General features: G+C 39.7%; 3 protein-coding genes across 3 annotated transcripts; 1 reads left to right on the top strand and 2 right to left on the bottom strand.

Annotated features, from left to right (window-relative positions):
- Positions 1-646: 646 nt before the first annotated feature.
- On the bottom strand, positions 647-7,438 carry GCK72_009606 (uncharacterized protein; the record flags this gene model as incomplete). The annotated part of the gene is made up of 8 exons (XM_053727455.1): positions 647-911; positions 963-1,159; positions 1,210-3,908; positions 3,956-4,732; positions 4,780-5,220; positions 5,267-6,307; positions 6,371-6,673; positions 6,721-7,438. The coding sequence occupies 8 exons, from the start codon at positions 7,436-7,438 to the stop codon at positions 647-649; spliced, it is 6,441 nt and encodes a 2,146-aa protein (XP_053587032.1).
- A 134-nt stretch (positions 7,439-7,572) lies between these two features.
- On the top strand, positions 7,573-8,232 carry GCK72_009605 (uncharacterized protein; the record flags this gene model as incomplete). Its single annotated transcript, XM_053727454.1, has 2 exons — positions 7,573-7,587; positions 7,645-8,232. The coding sequence occupies 2 exons, from the start codon at positions 7,573-7,575 to the stop codon at positions 8,230-8,232; spliced, it is 603 nt and encodes a 200-aa protein (XP_053587031.1).
- Positions 7,745-20,855, bottom strand: GCK72_009604 (uncharacterized protein; the record flags this gene model as incomplete). The annotated part of the gene is made up of 25 exons (XM_053727453.1): positions 7,745-7,916; positions 8,307-8,487; positions 8,535-8,828; positions 8,878-9,977; positions 10,028-10,097; positions 10,150-10,296; positions 10,347-10,449; positions 10,500-10,857; positions 10,904-11,219; positions 11,268-11,558; positions 12,083-12,144; positions 12,388-12,475; positions 13,232-13,384; positions 15,491-15,625; positions 16,496-16,560; positions 16,612-16,761; positions 16,809-16,893; positions 16,947-17,099; positions 17,147-17,236; positions 17,287-17,467; positions 17,532-17,777; positions 17,837-17,952; positions 18,006-18,233; positions 18,347-18,553; positions 20,804-20,855. 25 exons carry the CDS (start codon positions 20,853-20,855, stop codon positions 7,745-7,747), a joined length of 5,043 nt encoding a protein of 1,680 aa, XP_053587030.1.
- Between the last annotated feature and the right edge of the window lie 1,457 nt (positions 20,856-22,312).

Below are 22,312 nucleotides of genomic sequence, written 5' to 3'. Positions count from 1 at the left end.
AAATTGCTCCATATAGATGCTTCGGAACTGCTTTTCTATCAGATGTTTCTTTCTTTCTCGCAATTTTTATCCAATAAATATGATTTAACTTTCCAAATAATCATTAGTTTTATGCATCTCTTTTTCGAAGATTACTATTAGTTTTGTTTTGAACTCGAAATTTGAGCCGATATTGAACATTTTAGGACAGTACACTGTAATTCTTGAAGAATCTTCGAGACGTCCCCAGATTTTTTTTTCATTTTCCTACAAAAAACCTCACTTGATCCATCTCACCTACCACACACGTGTCCGGTTTTCGGATTCTCTCCAATTATTTTTTCTCGAGAGAATTAGAAAGTCACTGAAGTGGATCCAATTTTGTTCAGATTATGAACATCTCTCTTTTTAATTTTAAATTATTTATTTGAAAATATTGAAAACGGCAAGACAACGAAATGAAAAACACTTTGGCGAAAATAGGTTAATATTACAAATTTTAGATGAATGAAACATTTTAGTGAGCAATTATTCGTTTTTTGAAATCACCGACTCATCTCGCGGCGGAAAAATGCAACAAGGACAATGAATACGCGTATCTAAGTGAAGGGGGAAGGGAAATACACGTATTAAGAACAAATATATATGTGAATCAAAATAAAATTGACTATTTCTTGGTTACATGAGTTGAAGTTTGGCTAGTGACAACTTCTGTCTTAAACTTTTCTGATTCTCCATTGGCAAAAGGTTCAAAACTGTGATTCTTAGTTACAACTGTTCTCTTATCTCCTACTGAATGCTCGACGTCTTCTTCTTCTGAACAGTATTCTTCGACTTCTCTATTCTCAGAACTTGTGTGCTCGTATCCACGTGAAGCTGTCATTCCACGTGCTCGGCCGATTGAAAACTCTTCAACACTGTCACCACGCTCTCTGAAAATTAAAAGAAATTATCAATTCTCTCTCTCTCTCACTTCAGCTTACCTCTCTCCAGTATGTCGAATACTGGCATATCCACTGTTATGTGCTGAACTATCCATTCCAGAACTTGAATATCCGGCTGAAGTTGCTCTCTGTGCCATACTTTGAGCCATACTTTGTTGCTGTTGTTGAGATTGTGATGATTGAGATTGATACATTCTCTCACCACCGGAGAATGAAGAACTGCTTGATTCGTTTTGCTGAAAATGGAAAAATGTTAGATACAGACCTTAATTTTACATTAATTTACCATAAATGCTCCCCCATGAATTACAGTCGTGTCTCTTGGATGGACGGCTTCTGTAGTTGTGACAACGGTGTTTCCTTGCTCGTCAGTAGTTGTTGTTGTCTTGATTTCTTTCGTTGTCACATCAGTGGTCACCTTTCGTTCGATTTCTTCTTTGATTGTATATTCAGAAGATGCTTCTGACATGCTGTCGAAGGAGTGTTCTCCATGAACATCAACTAAATGAGCCCGTGGAATTCTGACTGCATTCTCATCCAAATATTGATCGAGTCGGGCTACTTCCATATTTCTAGTCTCGGTCGTATTTCCTGATGCCATCATTCCCGACTTCAGCTTTGCTCTTGGAATACCCATATCTGGATAATATTCATTTCCAGCAGCACTCATTCCAGAAAACTCTCCAGCTCCTGATTCAGAGGATGACGATCCTTCAAGAGTTGACCATGGCCAAGCCCCTCCTCTTCTATATCCGAATCCATTTGCTCCAGCTCCAGCGAAACCTCTTCCCTTGAAACAATGACATTTTGTACACATGTATAACAGACAGCAAAGTGTGAGGAGTAAGAAAAGGAGAGCAAGAAGAATGAGAAGAACTAATGAAGCATTCGATGGAGCGACTTGACATTGAGCTCCACTCCATCCATCAGTACAGACGCAAGTGATATTATTAGTGGCTGTATTGTGGACACAATCTCCATGAGCATTGCATAAATCACAGAGAAGTGCTCCACAGACTCGTCCCGGTTCATCTGGATTTCCATCAATGTATCCATCTGGACACTTGCATGTATATCCAACTGCTTTGTCAATACAATGAGCAACTCCTGAGCAGTTATTCAATCCAAGAGCACATTCGTCAACATCTCGAACATGCATACACAATGTATCATCTCCAAGCATCAACGCAGCTCTCTTCTCCGATTTTCGAATGTCCATGAATCCAGGATCACACTTGCATTCGGCTTGTTGTTCCATATTTTTGCAAGTAGTGTTAGTTGGACAGAAGTTGACATCACTACAGTAATCCAAGACACAAAGGGAACCAGGAACAGATCCAGCTGGAGAAGTATCATAGTAAGAAGGTAAGCATTCGCATTTGTAGAGATGATCGAGATCAATACATCTGGCATTTTCACTGCATTCATTATCTTCTTTACGTTCACATTCATTGAATCCATGGACTGGAAGACATTTCTTTCCAGGAGTCTGCGGATTGATATCTCTGTATCCAACTCCACACTCGCATTTGTATGTGTATTTCGAAGTTTCCATACACTTTCCATGTGGATCACAGTCATTTTTGAAGCATGGATTGAATGGATCTGGCTGTGTTGGATTGAGATACAATTCCGAGTCTCCAACTTCATTATTATTCTCCTTTGTGATGTACTTGACGAGTTGATAGTAGGCATCCGATGGAACTTGAACCATTCCTTTACGGAAATGAACAGTTGTATTGAAAAGAAGGCCAGTATCATAGGAAGCATTCATCAGGACTGGGTTGACGATATCATTGACTTCAGCGGTAACAAATGCATTTCTGAGTTCAGTGTGTGGATAACATCCTTCGATTCCCTTTTCGAGACGTTTCGAGTAATCTTTGTAGACTGGAGTCTGTGGATTATCAAATGATTCACTGAAGATAATTGGCTTCTCCTTATCACGAACAACCCACAATGGAACATTCCAACTCTCTACAACGCGACATTCAGAGTTCGAATCTTTTCGTTTCATTCCATCCGGACATCCACAGATGTGACCAGCTATACAGACTTCCTTCAGATGTTCCTTACAACTCATTCCTCCGCATTGACCCCATTCTTCTTGTTGTTTACATGGATTCAGAAGGTCTGTATCGGATGCAACACGCAACGATCCTCCTCCAATTGCACCATTTGTTCGATCGAGAGACGCTTGCATCTGCTTCCACAACTCGCATTCATCAATTGGTTGGCTTTGAGATTTTGTAGTTTGGACTTCGTACTTGAAGAGCAATCCTTGGTCCCAAGAGCTATTTTTAGTCTTTGGATGAGTAATGTAGTCTACTTTAGTGTTCACATAACGTGGAGCAAGAGACGTTCCTCCGAATGTTCTTGCCATATTCTTCTCGAAAAGTTCAACTATTTCAACATAAGATGGACTCTTCTGAGATCCAAACTCTGTCGAATACATCAATGGTCTCTGATCTCTTGTGACAACTCTCAATTCAAATGGAGTCTCTTGAACTGCTTGACATTTTCCAGTGCTCGCAGATCTTCCCTCTCCAGGTTTACATCCACAATATTCTCCACTGATACATACTTCTCCTCTTGCCTTGATACAATCATCTCTTCCACATGGGAATTCTCTTCTAGGTTCTTCCGATTGCACTTTTGTGACCTTCACTCTCTCGATATGTTCTTCTTGTTGGAATTCGATACATATGCGTCCAGGTTCCTGAGGATTTGGAGATTGATCATAAAATCCGTGACGACAAGTACATGTGTACCCGTAGTCTAGATCACGACAATCAGCATTGCGGTCACAAGTATTCCTGTTTGGATCGAGACATTCATTAAGACGACAAATTCTTCCTGGCGATTGAGGTGGTCCTTCGTCACGGTATGGAGCTTTGCAGACACAATTATAACCTCCAGCAGTGTCAATGCAGTTGGCATTTCGGTCACAGTCATTAAGATTCGAGGAGTCGCATTCATTGATCACTGAATATATTAATTTGTTGATTAGTTTCAAAAAAAAGGAGACTTACTGAAAGAGCATCTATGTCCAGGATGAGATGGATCATCATCGTGATATCCTTGACGACATCTGCATCTGTATCCGTTTTCTTCATCGAAACAATCAGCAAATGCAGAACAACTATTCAATGATGGATTGGCACATTCATTGACTGCTAGAGAGCAAAGTCTTCCAGGTTTTCTTGGATCTGGTGATTGATCTTTTGCATTTATTGGACATTGACAAGTGTATCCGTTTGGTAGATCTTTGCAAACAGCCAGAGAGTGACAATCATTTAATGAACGATCCAAACATTCATTGACCATTCCCTTACAAATTCTGCCAGGACGACGAAGTGGATCAGGTGATTCATCAATATATCCATCTCTACATTTGCATGTATACTTTTCTGGTCCGTTAACCTCACTACAAATTGCAGCAGCATGACAATCGTTCTGCTCTGGATCAAGACAGATTGGTTCAGTGAGAACACAGAGTCTTCCTGGCTTCTGTAGTGGATTTGGTGATCGATCAGCATACCCTGCAAGACATTCACAAGTATAACTTTGAGCTCCAGTGGCACGGCATGTTCCAGCTGGATGACAGTCGTTTCGTTCTGGATCTTGACATGGATGACGTGGTGGTGGAGATGGTGGTGGAGGTGGTTCACAGACTCTTCCACGTTGAGAAGAATCTGGTGATCTATCCATGAATCCACGTTTGCATTCACAACGATATCCTCGTGGCTCGTCGTAACAAATTGCATTTCGAGAGCATGTGTTGAGTCGAGGATCGTGGCAAGCGTTATCTGAAAACATAGCAGAGTTTACTCAAGAGGTGAAAGGTCAAACTCACTTCTAACACAGACTCTTCCTTTCTGACTTCCTGGAGATTGATCAACGTATCCTTGAATACATACACATTGATACTTCATTCCTCCGAGTGGTTCACAAACAGCTGCAGATGAGCAATCATGATTTGGTGGGCAGACTTCTGGAGCAGAGCAAACTCTTCCTGGTTGACTAGCAAGATTTGGAGAGCGATCAACATATCCATCACGACATTCACAAGTATATCCTTCTTCCAGATCACGACAATCAGCATGACTACTGCATGTGTGACGTCCTTCACGACATTCATCCACAAGTTTCACACAAACTCTTCCAGGTCGAGCCAATTTATTTGGTGAGCGATCAACGAATCCGTTTGGACATTCACAAGTGAATGATTGCTCATTGTCTCTACACGTGGCAGATGGATCACAATCATGAACTCCGGACTCGCATTCATTGATGACTGGAAAAGTATGATACTCTGCGGTTGATAATGGATTAAAACTTACACATGAGACAAACTCTTCCTGGAAATGATGGACTTGGGGAAATGTCTTTTGAGTTAACTGGACAATCGCATTCGTATGAATCCATTGTGTCCTTGCATCTGGCATTCTTATCACAATCATTGAGACGTGGATTTGCACATTCATTCACCAATTCACGACAAGCTCTTCCCTTTAGTGTAGAAGATGGAGAAACATCAATGAATCCATCTCTGCATTCACATTCGTATCCTTCTTCCTTGTCAATGCATCTTGCATTTCTATCACATGAATTGAGATTTGGTCTCGTGCATTCATTGATTAGCTGCTTGCAAATTCTTCCAGGTCTTCCATGAGAATGATCCATGAATCCTTGGTTACATTTGCATTCGTAACCTTCATCCAAATCGATACAAGAAGCATGTTGATGACAATCATTCAAATGTGGATACTGACATTCATTCACCATTGGTTTGCACATTCTACCAGGTCTCCTTCTGTCTCCGATATCTTTGAATCCGTCTTTACATTGACACGTGTAACCTTGAACTTGATCAATGCAATCTGCTGCAGTATGACAATCATTCAACTGAGCGAACAAGCATTCATTGATCACTGAACAAGAACCAGACGAGTCTCTTTGGTAGTTCACTGGACAAGAGCATTTCGGCTCTCCTCCGATCATTCTGCATACTTCATTCAAATGAACTTTGCATTGGTTTGAACCATCAAGACGACATTCTGGAGGTGGAGGTGTTGGACGTGGTTGACAAAGTCTTCCTGGATGAGTTGACCGATGTGGGGAGACATCTAGGAAATCTGGAGAGCATTGGCACGTGTATCCTTGTGGAAGATCTTGGCAGACTGCGTTGACGTGACAGTCGTGTTTGCCAGCACGGCATTCATCGAGAAGGGCGGGACGACAGATTCTTCCTGGTCGACGAGAGGAATCTGGGGATTCATCGACGAAGTCGTCACGACATCTACATTTGTAAGATTCAGGAGTATCAATGCAATCGGCGTTTGGAGAACAATCATGGCGATTTGATGTGCATTCGTTGATTCCTGTAAAAAAAAATGGGATGCATTTACTATGTACTGGGTCACGTTTCAGGTTTTAATACTCACTCAACAAGCAACGTCTTCCTGGTCGATTGATAGTGTCTGGAGACAAATCAATATAAGATTGGGGGCAAGCACAGATGTAACTGTCTTCCGTATCAGTGCAAGTTGCTTCTTCCGAACAATCGTTCTGTCCTGTTTGACATTCATTTATAAGTCTCTTGCACTTTCTTCCTGGACGAGTCACACGATCGAATGATACATCCAAGTAGTTCATTGCACAACGACAAGTGAATGAATCCGGTGTATCTTCACAGATTCCTCCGTCTCTTGCACAATCATCTGTTCCGAGAGCGCATTCGTTTTGAACTGAAATTCAGAAATAAAATATTTGAATCAATCGGGAAATCACTTACGTGGCTTGCAGAGTCGTCCTGGTTTGACAGAAATACTTGGAGAAATATCGAGGAATCCTTGACGACATCTACACATATATCCATCATCTGTATCAGTACAAACAGCACGATCCGGGGAGTCACAATCATTCAAAGTAGGATTATCACACTCTGGAATGACGGGAATACAAAGTCTTCCTGGTCGAGAAGAAGATGGAGATTTATCCTTGAATCCTGGCGGACAGGCACATGAATAATCATCATCGCCGATTTGGATGCATCGAGCGTTTCGATCACAATCATTCTTCCCAACGGAGCACTTGTCATTGGTTTTGATCTGTTCACATCGTCTTCCTGGATTTCCAAACTCATCCATATCAATGAATCCTGATTTACAGATGCATGAATATCCTTCAATTGTATCAATACAATGTGCATTACGATCACATTGATTGAGTCGAGGATTCGCGCATTCGTTCACAAGTTCCTTACAAACCATTCCTGGGAACGTTTGAGGGTTTGGGGAGTAGTCGACGAATCCAGTCTTGCATCGACATACGTATCCTTCTTCAGTGTCAGTACACAACGCATTTGGAGAGCATCTGGAATAATATGGTGTTATTTTTTCAGAATTACTTTCTTTTTCTTCTAAATTCCTTTTTTCAGGCAAGTCTTCAATATCAGATTGTTTTTCCAGAGTTTTACGATTTGGTTCACAAACCAAAAAAATCAAAACCATAAAAATTTTATGAGCATCGCGTTGGAGGGGTGCGGAGGGAAAAACGGGGGATGGGAAAGTGTGCTAATCGAATCAGAGAGCCTATATAAGGAATTCCGCTCAAGAGGAAGCCATCATCGAACTCGATATTCGAAATGAAGAATCTTCTGGTGAGCTCTTCTGAATTCCTATTATTTTCTCTTGTTCCAACTGTTCATTTGTTTCAGATCGTCTCCGTTCTCATTGTTGGAGCTCTTTGTCATGGTTTCTTGGGAGATGATGGCCAAGTGTGCTCTGACGCAAATGACTGCGTGTCTCGTTTCTGTTTCAATGGAAAATGTGTGACGCCACCTCGTCGTAGTTACACCGGAATCGTAGGACACTCGGCCATGCCAGCTTGTGGAGGAAGATGTTCATTGGGAGAGTTATGTGCTCACGGAGAATGTGTTTCGTCATCAAGCATCCCGATCCGTCGTTTTTCTTCTGCGAAACCAAAGCTCTGCAGCACAATCATTGATTGTGGATCGTCTCAACTTTGTGTCGACGGAAAGTGTGTTGTGGATAACGGACATGGAGGACTCTGCTCATCTGACGCCTACTGCCCGAATGGATTCATTTGTATCGATGGAAAATGCTCGGAAAGCAGACGTCGTTTTTCTTCTGCGGAACCAAAACCCTGCAGCACAATCGCGTGTCTTAACAGAGATAACAGACGTCGTTTCTCTCTCCCATGCACTGCTCCATGCGGCCCCGGTCAAAGATGTATCAATGGAGTTTGTGTTGGAATCGACATGCTCCATAACGGATGGTATTAATTTTGAGCTATCATGTTTGCAGCAATAAATATTTGAACATGCACCCTGTTTTCTCTCTGAAAAAAAAAACATACCGGTTCGATCCATCGAGACATTCGTTCTGCTGAGCAACACAAACTCTTCCAGGTCTTTCAGTTGGATTTGGAGAATGATCAATGAATCCGGAGAGACAAGCACAAATGTAACTCTCGTCTGTATCGATGCATCGAGCAGATCGATCACAGTCGTGGTCCCCAGACAGACATTCGTTTTTCACTGAAAAAGTTATGAGATTTGAAAGAAAAGGCAATAATATTGCTTACAGCAAATGTCAGTGATCGGGTGTCGTTTTTCATTTCTTCCACATTGACACGTGTAAATATTTCCGTGTGGAAGGCATTGTTGTCTCTTTCTGACATCACAAGACATTGGATCGTTTGGATTGCAAGACCCTGGATAAGCACATTGTCCATTACGGATTCTTTCGAATCCTGGCAAGCACTCGCAGAACCAATCGGATCCATCGTTGGCGCATCTTTCATTTTCAGAGCAACGTACTCCTCCGTTATGGCAGTTAGCATCATGTTGTGGTGAGATGTGGACTTCTTTGATAGACACTGAAAACAGAAAATTGATAAAAATGTTTTCAAAAATACGAATTTTTACCACAGAATCCACTTCTGTAATCTCTGTTGTACCCTTCTGGACAAGCGCATCGGAAGTTTTTGTATGGAGTAATCTGGCATTCTTCTGGGAAAATACACGAAGTGATGAGTTGTGGATTACAAAGATCTCCTCCACAGACACGTGTTAATGGATGTCTCGTGAATCCTTCTGGACAAACACATCTTGGTCTTCCTGATTCAACGGCACAATGCTCATTCAGACTTCTATCACATCCAGTTTGAGTTCTTGGATTACAAACATCATCAGATGGAGTCTCTTGTTTTGTTGGAGATGGGCATGCTGCTTTTTGAATCATCGATCGGAGTCTCGTGTCTAAATCCTTGAATTTGTCAACATAGAACCAACGATTCGGCGAGCCAGCGATTGATTCCAGTTCACTGGCCAAAACGTGGTCAGTGACTCCGATTGCGAATGTGTTGATTGAAAGTTTTCTGGCTGAATCAGCTGGTCCAGTTACATTGTCTTGAGATCTTCCGTCAGTCAGAATAATGGCAACTCGAGCGATATCGCTTTGCTGGGGTCTTGCTCCTCGTCTCTCACTGAAACCTTCTTGTACCATATGTTGAATTGCAGCACCGGTTCTAGTCAATCCAGTTAGATATTGAGTTTCCGAGATTCCTTTCAGCAATGAAGATCTGTCTCCATACTGATCCAAATCAAATTCATGACGGATTTGATCAGAATATTGGATCAATCCAACCCTAGTCTTGCTTCTTCCAATTTCAAAAAGCTCAACGAATTCACTGACGAATCGAAGCACTTCATTTTTGAATACATACGATCCAATGGATCCAGATCCATCAATCAAGAAAACGAGATCAGTTTTCTGTTTTGGACAAGTTGTCTGTACTGTACACACACGTCCAGGTGGCAAATTTGCATTTGAAGAGACATCAACGAATCCACCGTAACACTGACACGTGTATCCATCAGGAGTGTCAACGCAGTCAGCGTTCTCATCACAAGTGTTCAAAGATTTCTCCGAACATTCGTTATTCGAATTGGTACAATGTCTGCCAGGTGGTTTGTTGTATCTGCTACTCACATCAATGTATCCATCAAGACATTGACAAGCGTATCTGAATAAAAAAGGGAGAAATGGACATTCAGGGAAGTTAAAAGGGTTTACCCATTAGTGGCATCAATGCATCTGGCATACGGTGAACACTCATTATCGGAAGATGCGCATTCATTGATCACTGGATTAAACGGATGATGAGAAAAAAGAAATTAAGAAGATTAGTGACTCACATTCTTTACAGATTCTTCCAGGTGCATTAGCCAGATCTACTGATAAATCAATGTATCCTGGACGACATTGACAAGTGTAAGAATCGAATCGATTGAGGCAAATCGCATTTCTGTCACAAGTATTGCGTTTGGAGCAAGCAGAATATACTGGAATCACAAGATGATAATAAATGGTCTTCATTCTATAATGTTCTTACCTCTACAGCTACCATCAGTGTATCTGAAAGCAGTCTCAACACATTCACAAGTATGCTGACCATGACGATTCACACAGGCTTCATTTGATCCACACTTCGGATTCTGAAATATATTCGAATTGTCTTATGATTGCTCTGTAATTGAGTTCTTACCTTTGGATCACATCCATCATCAGTTGAGAATGAAGTATCCTTCAATTCCGTCTTGATTTGTTCAACTGGTTTTGTGCAGATTCTTCCTGGATGACGAGCAGCATTCGGAGAGTTATCAACGTAACCAGGACGACAAGAACATATGTATCCTTCCTTTGCATCTTCACAGAAAGCGTTCTTCGAGCAATCATTGAGAGATGGAGAAGCACATTCATTGACTGCTTCAATACAACGACGGCCAGGAAGTTTGTTGAATGAAGCTGAAACATCTGCGAACCCAGGACGACAACGGCAGGAATAACTGTGTTCTGTGTCGACGCATATTGCATTTTCAGAGCAATCCACATTGTATTTTTCTCTGAAAAACTATGTATAAGAATGGGAATCAGTGGAATTCAACTGACTTGTTGCTGCATTCATTGACACGAGCTCTACAAATTCTTCCTGGCTGCGAAACTGGAGAAATATCAGCGTATCCACTTCGGCATTGACACGTGTATCCTTCAGCCAAATCAATGCATTCTGCATTCTTGCCGCAAGAATTCAATCTTGGCTCAGAACATTCATTAATCACAACACATCTTCCATCTGGCAAACGAGAATATCCATTAGCACAACGGCATTTGTAGGTGTTTTCAACAAAGATACAGACTTCTCGTTTTCCAGGATCACAACTCATTGGATCACTGACGTCACACTCTGGTGGATCTGGGATTACTGCTGAAAATAAATTTAATTGAATTCAATACGATACGTGGCATCACTCACTTCTAACACAAACTTTTCCTGGATGTTTGAGAGTATCTGGGCTTTCATCCCGATAACTATCTTTACAACGACAAGTGAATCCATCAGCAGTATCAATACATGTTGCATGAGCTGAACAATCATGTCGTCCCTCAGCACATTCATTCACAACAGCACGACATACTCTTCCAGCTGGTCTTCCATGTTGTCTTGACACATCCACGTATCCACTTACACATTGACACATTGGTCCAATTGGTGTTTCACGGCATTCAGCTTCCGCGGCACAGTCAATATTGGAACACATGTCGGCTGAAAGATTGATTTATGACTCTCTTTTGGAAATTAAATTTTCTATCGGCCAAGGGAATTTCAGAAGAGAGTCTCACAATAACTGAAACTTTTGAAATCAATTTTAATTGTTCATTCATATATTTCATATTGGCCAGACCCTTGTTTGACAAAATCAGAAGGAATTGTACTTTTCAAGTTTCACAGTTTTTTGAAACCTTATGATGCCATCATCATCTTTTTTACCGGTTTCAATAGCCTGCCCAAAAGCGTTTCTTGTTGATCCCAATTCATCTGCCGTTTTCCTACTCTTCTTTTCTTTTCCCTTCACCTCATATTCTATTCAACTATGCAACTAACAACAAGACGGCAACGCAGGGATCTTCAGGGATTTACTTGCGTGTCCAACAGCACAAAAACTGGTATTCTTGTTGGTGTTCTTCGTGTATTCAAGAAGAAGAATGAGACGAAAAAATGAATAGGTTCTTGTGCATACAAACGCAACATTGACTTTTCACACTTCTTTTTTTAATTGTGTGACTCACCTTTTTTACAGCTGCGTCCGGGACTTCGGAGAGGATCGAGAGACATGTCAGACCATCCGCTTCTGGAATTCAAACATTTTTATAGGTTCCATTTAGATATATTTTCGAATCAAGTGGAACAATGGTTGATACAGTGACGTTAATTTAAAAACTTTCAGATGTTCTGAATCAAAATTATCAGAAGTCAAAAATCATAGAAAAGTACAAATCATAGAAACTCTTGAACTAGAATATAAGATATTTGACACTTCTGATACAGGATAATTTAGTTTCAGCAGTTGCTTCAAAACTCTTCAAGTTCTTACCTGCACTTGCATGTATATCCCTGGTGGGTATCAATACAGTCAGCATGAGGGTCGCAAGTGTGTCTTCCCAATGCACATTCGTCCACAGCTGAAAAAAAACTTCATCTATGATCATCAACATAATTTTTTCGTTTCAGTTGACCATCTATTTCCACTTCTCCAAAATTTTTCCCCATTTTTCTCGACATTTAGTTTCGCCCCTCATTCGTTTTTTTCCATCGTTTTCCGATGCCTCCAATTCAATGAATATGCGCGAAAACTCAAGGTGAATTGGATGGTTTCGTATCATGTTCGTTTCTAGCAAAACGTCAATTACAATCTCTTTTTTCCTCTTTTTCTTTTTTTCTTTGAAACGAAAAGACACCGAGACACATTGCTCATCAAACTATTTTTCGAAGGTCAACCCTTTTATAGGATTAGATTTTTTGATCCCAACCCTTCTCTTTTTGTAACTTTTCTTATTGTAGTATTATTTTTGTTCCGTGTTAAAGCCAAAAAGTAGCCGACAAAGAACATCAAAGACATTCAATGAATCTTATTTTTGTAAAATTTCGAAATGTTTCATTAGGTTCCACCTATCTTGGTTCCAGAAGTGATAAGAAACACACTCCATCACAAACACACTTTTAGTGACTAATTCAGCAGCAACGTCCTTGACCCATTAGAAGCCACTAGCCAGTTTCTTATCCCGATTCTTTTTTTTCTGTTCCCTTCTCTTATCATTTATCTGATCAACTGTCTACATACAATCAGTTGGAAAGAGATGGAAAAGAATTGACATACTAAAAGGACACCGCCTTCTTCAATTCCATCAGAATCCTTCTTCAATCCCCAAATAACCTACCTCTCACACATTTTCGACCGGGAAACCGTTTGTCTGACGATGCATCAGTGAATCCTTTCGGACATTGACATTGGAAATAACCAGGTTGTTCTGAGAAGCATTCGGCTACTGGGTCACAATCATGAAGTGAATAATCTTGACATGGGTTGGCTCCTGGAAAAAGAACAAATTATTGGTTGATGGTGGATTCAGAGAATGTTAGCAGTGGGTCGGATGGTTCAGAAGTCTGAAATGTGAATGTACTAGGCTACGCAGTGGGTGAATAAAACAGCGACTGACTACTAGATTCGAAGTTCTCAACTAAGTATCTGAAGACATCAATCACAAAAAGTTTGTAAGACTATAAACTTTTTTTTTCTGAATTCTTGATATCTTCAAAATATTGAGTCGGCAGTTTTTGTCTGGATAACTAGATTTGAAATCTTTCATTGACAAATTTAGACTATGAAACTTTTGAAAATTCGTTGTTGATGCTCACTTTCGTTCCATTCGAAAACTAAGTACAGCATTAATTTTCAAGTTTGAAGTGCAACACTGGAACACTATCCAGATCCATTTTGACATGTAACTCATAATTTAACCGATAACTTCGACTAGCCGTGCGAGTGTGAACTTGTAAGCTAGTTATACATGCCTTCCTTCCCTTCCCTTTTCCGTCTTACTTCTTCCGGCCGTCAATCCTTTTTCTATTACCCAATTACTTCACGGTAGGAGGTTCCCTCACACTCACTCACAATTTTAATTTGTTTCACAGTTTGTACTGAATTGACTTCTTCTTCTCAGAAACATTGAAATGAGTATTATTGAGTATTATGCTTTGTAGGTAGCCGAGTGAGTATGTACAAAAGTTGCGCGGCGCAAAAAGAAGATGAACGAGGTCAATGTGATGTGTTGCTACTACAAGAAGAATAAGACGAGTTTTGTTCTTTTTTCCTTCTTCTTCTTCTGGATGCAATTTAAATTACCACATGAATCCTCGCGATTTACATTTTTTCAATTCGGAGGAATCCGTTTTCTTTTTGTTGCAAAACGGAAATGGAAATGAACTTATTGTTGTGTAGAAAAACGAAAAGGAGTGATAAACGTGCATTTCGGGAGAAAAACTTAAAAAATGAAAAGTGGGAGAAGCTTAGAATGAAAAAGAAATGAAATGTGCTTTCTCACCCAATCGTGAACGTCCACCACAAGAATTATCTGCACATCGCAAGGCTTTTGGTATATCTAGAAAACGGAAAAAGGATCTTACCGGAAGCGATCGAAGTGACTGCCGTTAATAGTAATATGCCTAGAGACAGGCGTCCCATTATCAGTAAAGTAAATAATTTTGTACCACTTCTGATTGGTTTTATCAGTTATTATCGATACCGTCCAGATTTGAAGGGGGATAGGAGGGTACACAATTGGGTATGGAAAAAGCGTGGACTGATGACCGTCTTGTTCTTGAGATGAGGGGGGAGCGGCGACGCGGGAAGTAGACGTGATGGGAGGAAGGGCGGGACTATTCGTCTTTTGCCTACAGGGGCGCGGTAGTTGAGAATGTCTCGGCGTCACTCGTACGGCTGCTGGTCGCTTAGAATACCAAGCATATAGTTTGGGAATGAAAGATGAGGGAAGAAGGGATCACAGAAAGAAAAAAACTAGCTAATCTGACTGGATACTGCAATCCGTCCCGAATCGAAGGGGAGAAAGCAACACTCTCTCAGATGTTCCATTCACTTTATTCACCCACTTTTTCCGATGGCAAAAAAATTTCCGATGAAAGCCACACCTTTGATTCACCACTTTTTCTAATCACCAGCTTTTGAGATTTCAGAATTTAGAATGATACGATGGTCTAGTCAGGAAATATTAGAGGTTATTTAGGTTATTCCAAGTTCGAAATTTCAGTATTTCGTACTTTTTACAGACGAAAATCGTAGTGGAACGAAAATTTCAAAATCTCTGTAAACTGGCAGCTGCTCAAAACTTTTCAAAGTTCCATTCAGTTTTTTTCTGAAATTTTCTAGAAATTCGAAATCTTTTTTCAGAAAACACATTTGTGAAACACTCAAATCCTACCGTTCCAATCAAAACTTGCTCGAGATAACATCTATAGACAAAGTTCACGGAAAGAATTCCGGAAATACCGTAATCTCGTAGATCTACTTTTGAAATCAAGTAGAAGGCTGGCCAGAGTGTAACATAGTTTTGATTTGTTTAGTATGTTTTGAATGTTTGTTTAGAGAACTATGTTTCAATAACCATACCCAATTCACTCACTTTTCTCTAGTTGGCAATCCAAATGTGTCTTCGATCCAACATTTCTATATCCTGGAAGGCAGTTGCATATGGTTTCACCACTTGTATCCTTCTTGCATTGAGTTGTTTTTGTTGAGTTGGAAACACTTTCATCGGCTGAAAATCTAAGTTTGTTTCTGTCTTCTATTCATTTTTCAACAATTTTTCTCTTTGTTCTTTTCTCCAAAATATCTTCATATTCTCAATTTCATTTCAGGAGATGAGTATCAGATATTTTCACTTTTGAGTCTCATGCTACCGGACCGAGAACGATGTTTATCTAATTGAGAAGAGAAGAGAAAGGGATTGACGTTAGCTTCTTCTTCTCCTTCTCCTTCTCCCTCTTCGTTCCTGTATTAATGATGAATTGGATGAAAAAAGGAATGAGAAAACTATTGAGAAAGAGAGAAACCGAACATCAACACTCATTTTATGATTAAGTGATAGCTAATCACTTTTACGTAACTTCTCAAAAAAACAGAGAGATTTATAGATTTCAGTTTTCTTGATAAGTCTTGAAAATGGAAACTAGCTTGGTTTGAGACAAAAAAAACAGAAAGTCGTAAGGAGAATGATAAGGATGAGAGAAGAGAACAGCTAAAATTATATTGGGGAACAGCTACAAGGAAGTAGAAATTGGAGTAAAACTTGATGAAGTGGTTGAATGGTTTCGAAAAACTAAAAAAAACCTTTTTTTAATTTAGGGGAAGACTTAAAATTCATAAATCAAGGACTTTTTGAACCACTATTTTCTTAAATCAGAGCAATCAGGTATCAGATCCAACTAATAATAATTCCCGTCCCAACTTCTCATTTATTTTTTTCTAGCAAGATCATAAAAATTAAATGACATTTTTGCCGAAAAATTAGAGTTGGTTGAATTTCAAAACAGTTATGAACTGAGAATCAATCAAGAACTTTTGATGGGAATTACAAGAACTATCAATCGTTACGCTTTAAAATCATAATTATTAGAAAACATCTTACCCAAAACGCATTTCCTTCCGGGCTCCAATAGCCCTTGACTTGCATCAATAAATCCAAATGGACATCTGAAAATAGTTTAATTCATATCATTTTCTCTTTTGCATCTCTAGTTATACCTGCATGAATATCCAATTGGTTGATCCTGACAAATCGCATGGGGATCACAATTATGTAAATTCAGTGCGCATTCATTGATAGCTTGAGTACAGTTTCTTCCGGGTTTCCGAGCGCCTTGAGATGAAACATCTACATAATCATCTTGACATCTGAAATATCGTCTTTTTGACATTTTCTATTTTCAGACAGAGCTTACCGGCACGTATATCCAATTGGTTTATCTAAACATCTGGCATTCTGAGAACAATCATTCAGACTAGCATTTGTGCATTCGTTTATCACTAAAAAATGAGAACTCGTTCATTATCATTTCAATTTCACACCAGTAACCAACATTTTCTACATTTTCTCCCGGGTCTTCCCTTCGGTTCAATTGAAGTATCCAGGTAACCTTCTCGACATAAACATTCATATCCAATCAGAGCATCAACACATCGAGCATCCGGATGACAATCATGCTTCTTCTGGAGACATTCGTTGACTAGTTCTGGAAAATATCCATCAATTCTCTTTCAGTTTTAATTAAAATCTCACCATGACAGTTTCCACTGAACATGACGAACCCCTCTCTGCATTCACATTCATACTTCCCTTCTGTATTTCGTTGACATCTCTCATGGAGTCCTGAACATTGTCATAAATTAATAATGCTCATGAAACCACTCGAGACTCACCGCATGTCTTGTTTCCACATTGAATATCGTCCCGATTGAAGTGGAATTCCGGTGGAGTCATAATGGTTCCGTAACTGTCAATTATTTCATCTGGTATCACACTGACATAGTTTTTATCTTCTTGAAACATAAATGGAATTCTTTCTGTTCCACTTTCAAGAAAACCATCGCTTCCTCCTGGCTGAAATTGTATACTCACGAAATTTAAAATTTGAAATTCTGACTATTTTATCGAAAATACTCACAGTAGTTCCGGATAATGTTCTAGTTGGCGCCCTTCGAATATTGTTAAATCTTTCCAACTGGGTTTTCGAAAAATCCCTGTTTTGAAAACCTTGAAGTAGACCAAACTGTTCTTCAAGAGTGATTGAGCAATTACTACTTGGAGCATTCCGATATCTTGTCAGCAACTCAATTGGAATACATTTTTCTGATCCAAGTGGTCGAAATGTTCCTAATTTGCACACACATCGCCATGTTCCGCCGATTATCTGAAATATTTTATTTTAAGATATCTTAATTACTGCTGGAATATAATAAAAGAACTAACCACACAAACTTGTCCCAATTCAGGCTTACAAGGATTCTTTCCGGAACAAAACTTCAATTTTCCCAGTGAAAGAGAGTTGGTGGCAATGTTGACTTTGTTGTTTCGAGTGCAATTCGCTGAAAAAATTGACTCTCAGAAACATCACTCACAATCAGAAAAAAGAATTTACCGGCTATAGATTTATTGATAAACTCGTCAGATCCATCTTCGCAATCCCAATTTCCATCCATTATGAACTTGTCAGAAACACATCTCACTCTTCCACACTGGCAAGCGAATTGTGAAGTTGTGCACTCTTCATCTGATCCATCATCACAATCTTCTTTCCCATCTTGGAATTGAGATTTCGGAATACATTTTGTACCGTCTGCACATTGAAATTGGTTTTGAGCACAAGCTGAAAATGGGATGATGATCATAAGATCGCCGTATTTCGATGTTTTTCATTTCTGGGCAGATTTCTAATCATTTTGCGAAATCAAAGTTTATCTGATAAGATCAGTAACTTACGTTCATCAGACTTATCAACACAATCAGCGAAACCATTAAGATATTTGGATGGTTGAATGCATGCACTCCTATCTCGGCAAACAAAATAATGAGCAGGACATCCCTCATCGAAACCAGAATAACAATCTATCGTTTTGTCGTTCAACTTGTTTTTCGAAATACATCTCGGTGATCCAAATTGGCAGTCGAATTGCCATGGCAGACATACTGCAAAGGGAATTAGTCGGTTTGTTGCAAAAGAGTTTTTGAAGGTTAACTGTTGTTCGATTGACGGAATGTCAAAGTATTCAAAGAGAGTTTCTTGAAATATGAATGACAGAAAAAAGAAAAATAGAGGTCACTGAGTTATGTCTATTTCCTAACAAGACATAAATACGGTCTGAATTTATTGGTTTCTTTGCAGAATAATACCGAAGACACAATGCGAAAATTACTTTGATGACTATTAAAGTCCAACCTAGTCGAGAAATTTGGTTCAGGAGGGAAGTCGCTAGCATTTCTCTGCGTTTCGTGATCTCTCAAAAAACTTTTTCTTTTTCGGTAGAGCGCAGTTTTAAAAACCTTGTGGTGTTAGTACAGATAAATTGCAAAGCTACAGAAGTATCCTATGGCCACTGCCATTCAAGTGTTTTTTTCCCGCTAACCTTCCTTTTTTCCAGAAGAAACCTTGTCTCCTCAGTAATTAGCATGCTCTATTCATGTCAGTTTTCTAACTGTGACTTCTCCATAAACGAAATACAACGTAAGGCCAATTATCTTGTTCTTTTATTCTCCTTCCCGTTTGTATGGGTTTCACGACCTTTTCAAGGAACTGGTGTCACTTGAGTTGCATCTGTATTCGCGAGTGAAATAGAAGGTCAAACCAATTAAATTTGAATATCTTAATAGGCAAGTGTCGCTCGGAACATGGAACTTATTCCTTCTGATTACATGGATTTTGACTTTTCGGAAGGTTTACGGTCATTGCTGTTTTTTTTTTTAGGTATTCAAAAAGATATATTACGCTCCAATGACACAATCACATTGAAGAAAAGAAGGAGGTAGAAGGAGGAGGAGGCTCTAGAGGAAACGAATACGTCTAATTACCGAATACGGTCTAATTGCAGTGTGTGGTGCGTAGAGTAGAGGCACGAAAGGTGCGGGTACTCATCAAAAAACGATACAATTGAATGAAGAGTGCATAGAAAAACAGTGAAGTGGTTACTTACTCAAAGAGAAAAACGAAGGTATCCAGTCGGGTAATGGTGTTATTATTTTTTGAAAAAAGTAGAGAAATAGGACACTCTGATTTTTAAAAATCATCGACCTAGTTTCATTCTCTCAGAGTTAGATTCGCTAATTCTGGGTTTTAGGAAGACGATTTTCGAATGGTAGGGGCAAGGCTGTCGCACGGCCGGCCGCGGCCGGCCGCGGCCCTCGGCTTTCAGGGCCGTCGCGGCCGCGGATTTAGGCTTTCCATCCGGGCGGCGAAATGCCCGCCCGACCCGCCCTAGGGCGGGCGGCGACCCGCCCTAAGGCGGCCCTACCGCCTCTCTTTTCTTTGCGTGACACCCTACTTTCTTAACCCCCCTTTCCCCTCTTTCTCGTCAAGCGAAGGCTTGGCCTAGTGGTTAACAACCTTGTTTTTGAATCTGCTCCTCCCGAGTTCGAACTTTTTTGATGCAAACTTTTTTGTTTTCCTTTTTTTAATTAGGAAGACAGTGCTATAGGTTTTTTTTGACAAACTACCATTGAAACTGTGCAAAAAATAAATTAAAGAGACAAATTTTGTCACGCCAGTGTACCCTAGGGCGGGCTAGGGCGGGCACGGGCGGGTCGCCGCCCGGGCGGGCGAGGGCCGCCCGCAGAAACGCCCGTCCGGATGGAAAGCCTACGCGGATTAACCAAATGGGCTGAATTTTTGCATATCGACTAATCTTTTGGTCCTCTACAAGGCCGCCTGAAGAAGCGAAAATTTTCCATGGCTGGGAACTGAGATATAAAATCGCCCCACGGCCTTTTTGACAGCCTTGGGTAGGGGTAAAAAAAAGCACTAACAGCAAACCAGTCGAAAGGCTCACTTCAAATATCTAGCCTGCAGTCATTATATGTTTTTCGTAAAGTAAGTAGTTAGTTGAAAGTGGGATTATGTTTCAGCTAATTTTCTCTTACTCGTGGCTTTTTTCAGACGATGGGAATTGAAATTGAAGTTGAACATGAGATGTGGCCATGTTTTAGCCCAAATAACGCAAAATAGATGAATTTTTCAAAATCTGAAAAATACAGGAAACATCGATCCATTTCCATTTTCAGAGTCAATTGAGGATTCATAATTTTTATCGCTTTGAAGGTCGGTTCTTTATCAATTCATTAGTTAGATAGGAAGCTTCTTTTGATCTGAGCAACAAAACCATTTTCAAAAGATAATTTTTTGAATCTACTTTTTAATTTTCAAATTTAAAAAATAAAAAACCTTACCTTCATCACTTCCATCGTAACAATCATCGACACCATCTTGCCATTTCTTCATTGAAATACATAATCCATCAATCCTGCATTGAAATTCTTCTCGAGCAATACAAACTGCTGAGCTGTTTGAACAATACACAGATCCGAATATCAGAAATAACAATAATTTTAAAAATATCGAAGTTCCAGCCTGCATTTTTTATGCGGGTGTTGTGAAAAAAAGTGATCTCATCTATCTCGAAGTAGTATATAGTTATGCTGTGAAGGCTGGCAGCAGTCCGCAAAAGACAACCAGTCTCACCCCCCGGTAGGCGGAGTTCCCGGTACGGAAAGAGAAGAAGAAGAAGGAGAAGAAGGAGAGAGAGAGAGAAGGGCACTGTTCGGAAGAAATGATGAAGACGTAAAGAAGGAGAATTGGTTTAGGTATGTTGTTGTATATATTCATCTTCTTCTACTCCTTCTTCCGTCAAATGAGAACACTCCTCAATCATTGTGTTTCTTTGTTTTGTTTACCTTTTCAGACTCATTCCTCAGAAATTACTTGCCTATGAATTGTTTTCTTTATAACCTTCTTTGGTTTCTGACAAATCTACAAAAATACAGACAAAGGTGAACTAAATCGAACAGATAGGCCCTGAAGTCATCATTCATATTCACGGTTTTGTAGCTTATCAGGCTACATTTCAGAACATTCTTTACATTTCTGCAGAAAATAGAAAAATCTAGTGAGTTGGTGTTTCTGAGCAATAGTGGTTCTGAAGGCGTTTTTTGTTCTAAATCTCTGAAATTAGGATCATGATTATTGCCAACCAACATTTTATTTTTCAGAATCTTCCAGACTGATTCAGAAGCTACCTTCCCGCTTATGCTTTAACCGTTCAACGTTCTAATTTCCTTACATGATTCGAAATTCAGTTTGTCTACACTCAGACGGTTTCTAAAGCAGATACCCGCCTCTTTGTAATTGTAATCCAAACCCTTTTTGACGATACCGTACTGTATTATGTTACATCGTCTCTCTTTTTCTTCTTCACAGTGCTATTGTTTTCCTTTATTGTGCATATACATATGTTCCTTCTTTTCTCTTTTCGGAGAGATGGATTGAGTTTTTTCTGGGGTTCTGAATAAATACATACATAAATAATTAGAAGAATAAAATGGACGAACAGTTTCGGATGGAAAGAGAACATAAATTTGCATTACCTCCTTTTGAATCCATAAAACTTAAGTGATTCGCATTTGTTCTTCTTCCGTTCTCCGAGAATACTAATGACATTATACGGAGACGGTCCTTTTCTCTTTATTCTGAATTTCTTGGAATGATGGGAAGGTCATATAACAACCAGCGAAATGCATTTATTGTAGGTAGATCAGCAGAACTTATTAATACAAAAATGCATGGAAAAGAGCAAGAGAAATGGGTAAATGGATTCACCAGGTGAGAGAGGGAAAAGGCTTCGGAAGACAAGAAAAAAAGAGATAAGTAACGAATTGAACACCGAGAAATCTAGTGTCTAC

This window comes from Caenorhabditis remanei, chromosome III (genome assembly GCF_010183535.1).
Source record: "Caenorhabditis remanei strain PX506 chromosome III, whole genome shotgun sequence".
NCBI classification, from domain to species: domain Eukaryota; kingdom Metazoa; phylum Nematoda; class Chromadorea; order Rhabditida; family Rhabditidae; genus Caenorhabditis; species Caenorhabditis remanei.
The sequence above is the reverse complement of the archived record's forward strand: the minus strand, read 5'-3'. Positions and strand labels throughout refer to the sequence as shown.